Source organism: Anabrus simplex, chromosome 4 (assembly GCF_040414725.1).
Source record: "Anabrus simplex isolate iqAnaSimp1 chromosome 4, ASM4041472v1, whole genome shotgun sequence".
NCBI lineage: Eukaryota > Metazoa > Arthropoda > Insecta > Orthoptera > Tettigoniidae > Anabrus > Anabrus simplex.
Genome location: NC_090268.1, coordinates 206,679,782 through 206,687,912, shown reverse-complemented (window position 1 = coordinate 206,687,912; position 8,131 = coordinate 206,679,782). Strand labels below are relative to the sequence as shown.

At 44.3% G+C, this 8,131-nt stretch overlaps 1 protein-coding gene across 1 annotated transcript; it reads left to right on the top strand.

Moving 5' to 3' along the window:
• The first annotated feature begins 5,350 nt into the window (after window positions 1-5,350).
• Window positions 5,351-6,361, top strand: LOC136872572 (galactoside 2-alpha-L-fucosyltransferase SEC1-like). Its single transcript, XM_067146374.1, has one exon. It carries the CDS (start codon window positions 5,351-5,353, stop codon window positions 6,359-6,361), a length of 1,011 nt encoding a protein of 336 aa, XP_067002475.1.
• Window positions 6,362-8,131: the final 1,770 nt, after the last annotated feature.

The following is an 8,131-nucleotide window of genomic DNA, read 5'->3' as shown; positions in this document are numbered from 1 at the left end:
CCTAACTAGTATAAAATACTCTTCGGTTAAAAAACCTCCTTTACGTCTTAATACTGTAATTATCAGAGTAGATTACTTTTTAATTTTTTATTTTAAAATGCTATTTGTTCGGGGCGTCGACGTGTATAGTTCTTTTGCCCCTACTTGCACAATATATGAACCTGCATGTAATTGGAATTGCGGAAGTGTTGAGTGTTGAATGTGAGGAACGTTAAGGACGACACAAACACGCAGTCCTCAGGCCAGGGATATTAATCATTTACAATCAAAACCCCCTGACCCGGCCGGGAATCGAACCCGGGGAGGCCGGACGCGTTGCCCCGTACACCGCGGGGCCGAACGAGTAGGTAACCTAATGCTGTACTTCAATACATCCGCCACTGTGCCCATTTCGATCACAACGAAGTCTTGTAGCGGGCTGTCTGCATTAGTGATGGGACATTCGATTCAATTTACTGAATCGATTCATTTGATTCCGTTCACGTTACTGAATCGATACAGTGATCCAATTCACGGCACATTAGTCACCGCTCCTACTGCATCTGTGTAGTATGTGCTGGTAAGACAGCAGCAACAGCATTCAGTGCTCGCAGCTGCCATCTGGTCTTCCTACTATGAACTCATGAACTCATTTCTTATAAAAAATGCTAGTCACACTAATACATCGAAGGTTTCCGGCAATGCAGGGTGGGAAAGGTTAGGTAGCAGCCATGGCCTGAATTAAGGTACAGTCCCAGCATTTCCTGGTGTGAAAATGGGGAAACTACGGAAAACCATCTTAACGGCTGCCGACGGTGGGATTCGAACCCACCATTCCCCGAATGCAAGCGCATAACAACGCGATAATAACCGCAAGACAACTCGCTCAGTCATTTTTGAAAATATTTATTTTTCTAATCAGCCGAGGATTTTTTTAAATCGTCATATTTTGTATAAGCTACCCGAGATGTACAGTAGCCCGCTGGTTTTCTGATTCAACATACTGTTGGTTAAGTTATTGCATCTGTCCACGTATGACTCAAGTCTTGTGCAACGATGTAACATATGAAATGAGAGAATAATGAGCCGTTCTCCCCAATATAAAACAGGTACTTTTGAGTGGTCATGAGCATGGCTCATAGTCATAGGGGCAGGCTAGAGTTGAGTTTAATTGTCAAATGTCAACTAAGTTATAATACTAAGACTCATTAAACTAATAAATAGTATAACCTAATAGCCTACCTACTTACTAGCTACTTCAGAATTATGTTTTGATTACCTTTTTAACTCTGCAAATAAATCCATCTATTATTTAAACCTCCCTGTAAGAAGAGGACAGTGAATGCAAATGGGTATTATTTTCAAATGAGCCGAGCTCGAGGGTCCATTATAGCATACGATTCTTTCAGTGAACCATGGCTCGCTGTATGTCTCGCTACAGCGGAAGCTCGGCTCTCCGCGTGTCCAGTGAGCCGATAAGGAGCCGTGTGTATCTTGTGCCTCGCTGAGCCGTGCTCGTTAACGATTCTTTCGGTGTGCTATGGCTCACTGTATGTCTCGCTGCAGCGGAAGATCGGCTCTCCGCGTGTCCAGTGAGCCGAAGAGGAGCCGTATGTATCTTGTGTCTCACTGAGCCGCGTTCGTTCACGATTCTTTCGATGTGCCATGATTCACTGTCTCGCTGCAGCGGAAGCTCGGCTCCCCGTCAACGTCCAGTGAGTGCGCCACTCAGCACTGTCCGCTGGGAGTAAGCTGAATCGTGTGCCGTGAGCTCGCCGTTCCTGTGAATCGATTCACTCGGAGACTTGAATGAATTGATACACTGCTTCGAATCATGCATTCAGTAGCCAACACTAGTCTGCATGCAGTCCATGCAGCAATGCGTTAAGCGAGAAGGTGAGTCATTGTGCCTTCGACACTACCCCTTCACTCCCTTCCTCCATGTTTTGTACTGGATTGGCCTTCAACACTACCCCTTCACTCTCTCCCCTTCTTTTCAGTACTGGAGTGGGGCAGTGTTGATTGTTTATGCCGGGACACCATTAATGTACACGTCTGTACTAACCACAGGGACTCGCACTATCCCGTGCCGTTCCTCAACATAGTGGGTACCAATCACAGGCAACGCTGACCCACAGTGTCGCTCATACAGTGGTACAATGCACAGGCAACGCCCAGACCCGCGGTGTTGCTCACATGGGTACGACACACGGGTACTGGAAAAATCCCGACCAGGCCATGGATGCTACTAATCACAAACCTATTTCGTACTAACATAGTGATACTACTCGCAAGTATAGGCAACCCATGGTGTTCTCCACGTGATGGTACGAATCAAAAGTAGTTACATGGTTCTAATTCAACCACCCCTTGGTCGCCCCTTTTAGTCGCCTCTCACGACAGGCAGGGGATGCCGTGGGTGTATTATTCGTCTGGGACCCCAACTCACAGGAGGTAGAGAGAGAGAAAACAGGAGAAAAAAGAAGGGATCCGTCACATCGAAAAATGAAATAACGGACGAAGAAAGGCAAGGGCCACGAAGGGCGTGAAAATGAAAAACTCCCTAGGCCTCGAATGCTCTAATACCGTCGGGGTCGGAAAAGAACAAGAGTTGACCAAGGGAGGTTGGACAGGATAGACGAAAGTGAGGAGTCCGGCACAAGTAAGTTGAAGTGCCAGGACTCAGCTAAGGGCCCCGTGGTCGCCAATCCACACTCCCAAGTTGAGAGCCCCTTGGGCCCCTGTTAGTCGCCTCTTACGACAGGCAGGGGATACCGCGGGTGTATTCTACATGTGCGTCCCCCACCCGCAGGGGGTAGGATTCTTCTTGTCTTCCATCTATTCATCGTCGGAGTTCAGAACGACGGAATATTTATTTCCAGAAGTCTATGCAGAGTTCCCTCCAATCAATAGACCCTATGATATCTGGAACATAAGTGTACTTAGATTATTCTTTCGAGCAAGTGCCTGCATGGGCGCATATGACAACTCCACCGCCCAGTCACGGATAACCACCAAGCAGGAGTCGAGCCTCCTATCTCTCCCCGCCCCGAATATCCAGCAGCCGAGGAGTACATGCTGTCACCTCATGCCATTATCTCAGCAGATTTCCAGCTCATCTTCTTCTTGTTTTGCTATCGCTTTTTCTCACACCTGTGGGGTCGCGGGTGCGAACTGTGTCGCACATGTGTATTTCGCCGTTTTCCGGCCCATATGAAGGGATGTATTGCGTGTTTCTGTGGTGGTTTGTAGTGTGGTATGTTGTCTGAATATGATGAGAGTGTTGGGACGGACACATAAACCCAGTCCCCGAGCCAGAAGAATTAATCAGAAGCGATTAAAATCCCCGACCCGGCCGGGAATCGAACCTGGGACCCTCTGAACCGAAGGACAGTACGCTGACCATTCAGCCAACGAGTCGGACAGCAGATATCCCAACTCATATAGCTGCTATATTAGCTAAGATCGCCCATGCACGCACAATAGCTTACTCCCCCTGCTACGGATTACCACCAGCTGTGGATACACCCCTTTCTCTCTCCGTGCCTGAGTAATTGTGTAGATAGCTTTAATCAATTACCACCGCAAACTCTCTCCTTCCTTCCATTACTATAACCACTCTTTTCCTGTAACTTTCGTATACATATATTTCTAACTATAGCTAAGTACTTGCTTACATTACTCGGGTTATTCCATTCATTCTTCATCCATCTTATGTTATGATCGTTTTCTCTTTGTTCAGAACGAGATCACGGTGGAAGATAACTCCACTAACCAGATTCAAGATTTTGTGCTCTTCCACTTTGACGGGAAGTTCGCCAAAGGTGTCGCACTTAAACAACAGATCTGCTTTGGTCGCAGCGCTCGTCTTTAGAAGCAAACCACCACTGCGCATTTTCTTAAGATCCTCAATTCGCCGCACATACCTTCGAAGTTTTGACTGAAAAGTATCGATTTAACAAGCTTCAATCTTGTCGATGGGTTCTGGCAGCAACCAGGAACCTAGGGAAGCTGGAACCCAAACAAGCACGCTGCGCTTGTTCCTAGGGGGTTGCGCCCCTCAGGGAATTAAATGTTAAAGACATGGTAATGAACCACCCGGGGCCGGCTGAAGAAGTTTCGAAGGCATGCCCGAAATCATCCTCCCCGAATGCCACCCAATCCGATCAAGCCAGGCCAGGCCGTAGACGGTATTGCCCCGGGTCCTATGTTAGATGATGCTTAACACGTGATGACTGAGGCAATGAGCACTAGGACTCCCTCCAAATCACCCGCAATGGCATGTACCCAACAGCGTGTTCAGAGTAATGAATACAGAGAAAAAATTAAGAAAACATATTAATTCGGCTGGGCGGGGACCTGCGTTGTCAGGCGGATGCTACTGGACGGGTACATGGCGCTCCCACCCGACGTGATTCGTGGCGACACCGTCGGGCTTTCGAACGTAATCGCACACGTCAGAGGCTTATCGCCATGCAGCACGCACATCAAGAATTTTGTATCGGTGTACGACAAACCTTTAAAAAAAAAAAAAAAAAGACGGATGGCCATATTACCCTTTTAGTCTCCTTCTACGACAGGCAGGGTATACCGTGAGTGTATTCTTCGTCTGCGTCCCCAGCTATGGGGGGTTGGGAAGGAAGTGGCGGTAGCCTTAATTAAGGTACGGCCGCGGCATTGACCTGGTGTGAAAATGGGAAACCACAACTACGATAGGAAACCACCTGCCGGGTTGTCGACGGTCGGATTCGAACCCACCATCTCCCTAATTCAAGCTCATAGCTACGCGACCCTAACTGCACGGCCAGCTCACTCGGTAGCATTGCTATTGAAAGTGGGTAAGTGTAAAAGGGCGACCGCGAGCCCTAACTTCACCACAAATATAAGGCAAGAATAAATACATTTCCGTAACGCATTGAATAGAACTTTCAAATTTCCTCTTACTTTTTCCAATTAAGGATTGGCGTCCATCCGCGTCGAACATCCAGATTTCGTCACCTATTTTTCCCACGGCGGATGTTCCACACTTACCGCCCCGCGTGGGGGAAGGGAAGCGCCGAGCCGAGCCGAGGCGAGGCGAACCGCGCCGGCGGGCTTGCGCTGTGCCAGTGACGGGCAGTCGCGGACGTCCGTGACGAAGCAGCCAGCAGAACGGTATTGATCATGTTACTTCAAGAGGCGTAGTGAGAACGGCATTTTGCACTTTAATTTTGTTTCGTTTTTCTTTTCTGCGAACCTGATCACACATGTGCATTTGAAAATATGTTGCTTTCTTCACAGCATTACTTATGGTTACGCAATGCTACTTTACATACCTGTTGCCTTGCTGCTGCTTAGCCTATTCGCTAACATGTAGGACTATTCCCACGGTATGACAAGGCCACACCAGAACTTGCTGGTTCTCTCAATTTTTTGTGCTATGTGTATTATAGTATTTGTGCACTTATTTTTATTTCCACTTTACGAAAATTTGCCACGAAAAAAAGCCATGAAATATTTAGGAGATTATGAACAGTCTCTTTGTATGACTAACCTTAAACCTATAGCTGTACCTCTCGTCTGGAGGCAACATTGTCCTAAAGATGGCATAGTGACCGTGTCTCAAGGTGGCCGTCTAGGTAACCAGATGTGGGAGTACGCTTCGGTGTGGGCCGTGGCACGGAGAACTGGACTGGAGCCGTACGTACCTCGCTGTATTCGTAAAGTGCTGGATGAAGTATTTGACGACCTTAGCATTCCACCCTTAGGTTATGTAGCACACTGCTTGGCTAAGTGGGATAGTGTCATTAAAACCCCCGAGTACTGGACCTACACAAACCAAAGCATTTTGCTGCCCAAATTCGCAGTGTTACCAGATCTAGTTCTTTCCTGGGCTGATGATATTCGGCATGAGTTCAGATTTAAGAGACGACTTACAGAAACAAGCCAGAAAGTTTTAAAAACTGCAGGTCAGTTACTAAACACTACTAATACAGTCTATGTTGGTATTCATGTTAGAAGAACAGATTATCGTAACTATCTGTGGAGGACACGAAGGATTTTCTTAGCGGATGCTGATTATTTTCTGACTGCTATGGATTATTTTCGAGCAAAGTATAGTGGAAACGTAGCGTTCCTGGTGGTAAGCGATGATCCGAGCTGGTGTCGTCACAACTTGATAACGGACCACAATGATGTGTTTATTGTGAGCAAAAGAGGTGTCACCAGCCCAGGTCAAGATCTTGCCATCATGGCTGCTTGTAACCACTCGATCATAGACTACGGTACCTTTGGTGTGTGGGGAGCAATCCTAGCCAGTGGCGAGACCATTCTCTACAACATCTCCAAGCACTCATCTACCCGCATCTCAGAACTGCTTCCTAATTGGCATGTTATGAATTAAGATGCTACGTTAGGACATACACCTTCCACGGTAAAATAAAATTAAAAAATCATTTATAACTGTGGAAAAGAATTATGATATCTATGAAATTGATGGACTTGTGAATTAAAATGTACTCTCATGCGATCATAGTTGGTGGATGTTTAAGCCAACTCCAGCCTGTCACACCTACATTTATTGCCTGTTTCCTCAAATCTATATTTTTTAGAACCATTTGCATCATAACTTCTACATTTTCAGGGTAACTACATGAATGTCCTTCCTAGTGCTGTTTATAACCTGAATATTTCCCATCTTTAACAGAAACGTTGTTATAAAATATTTAAAATATTTTCTGATAAAAAATAAGTCATAATTCAAGGTTCTAAACAAAACATTTTTCTTCCTCTTATGAGGAAAGAAAGAACTCTTCAAAATATTGAAAATCTAGGAAGTAATTTTATAAGTAATGGTTTCATGCAAGTTTTATAAGAAATTTGAAAATCTAGCAATCAAAATCTTTTAATATTAGACAATGAATTCTTCTGGAGACTGAAGAACAAGTTTGAAATGTAAGACATGTCAAGTTCCATTGTGGTAGGGCTTACAGGATTGGAGAAACAAAACTGACAAAATGGTTTAACTATCAATGGTGGAAGGTGTATGTACAACCATAAGTTATTTGTTAGTTATGAGACTTAGTCTATGCTTTCCAGGTAGTAATGTTTACTTTCAGCATAATCACCTGTTGATCTGCAACAAGCAACAGGTACTTAAATAAACACCCCCTTTTATTGGTATATAATCTGGCAATCCATAAAAAGAGCACTTAAATGAATCCCCGTGTGTGTCACAAAGTAGCTTCACTCCACGTACAAGCACGACAACAGGTAGTCTCACAAGTAGATGGCAGTACACATTTCCTTTCTACTGCATTAAGGAATGCAACCATTATGTATGCTTTTGAAGAAATTTGAGCTTTCATCTATCTGTAGCTGCAATCATTTAAATTAATTTGCATCATGGCTGATAAGTTCTAAAGTAATCAACAGAGTAGCAAATGTATTCCCAGGCAAACCTAGGATTACCAAGGTATTTTAATTATGCTGAAAGTAATCAATACAATATCAGTTTTAATACAATCTTAGCTTGCCGCCCATGCCAGTATGCAGTGCAATGTTTTACAAAAGTCATCTTTAACACCAAACTCTGTCATCAAGCATGTCACAGACATTGCCTGCATATTGGCAAGATGTTGCAAATGCATTTATTCATTTGTTAATTAATTACTTCATTCTTTGCAAGGGATAAATAATAAGTCCTGTTTATATATTTCATATTTAACATCTTCCTTGAAAGAATTCTTGCATACAAGGACAGAGGTTTATATCTCACACTACTGGAAATGAATCCCTGTTTTTATAGTCTTGCAGTCAAAGCTAAAAGATATGTCATTTACCTTTATTACAACATACTTCTGTTTGCTAACAAAATTTAAATTAGTATTCAGATGAAAGTACAACACTGCCAGTACAACGAAGTATGAGTGATAAATACTTTTTCCCTTTTTGTCCTGTTGCTCCCAAGAAAGCAGTTTCGGTTGTTGGCTGGGTTCAGTGGCATTTTAGGTTGTTTAAATACAGCAACTTAATGTTGTCGGCTTGTGGCACATTAAAGAATTCCAGCCAGACTTTTGACACCTTTCGGTAATTGCAGGGACGTTACACAGATAACATTTTTACAATACATCTTTCACATTATAACTACAATCATGAATTCAGCTCAGGGCAA

Excerpts from the sequence above, each read along its gene's own strand:
- LOC136872572 (XM_067146374.1), top strand. The coding sequence starts at position 5,351 with ATGACAAGGCCACACCAGAACTTGCTGGTTCTCTCAATTTTTTGTGCT.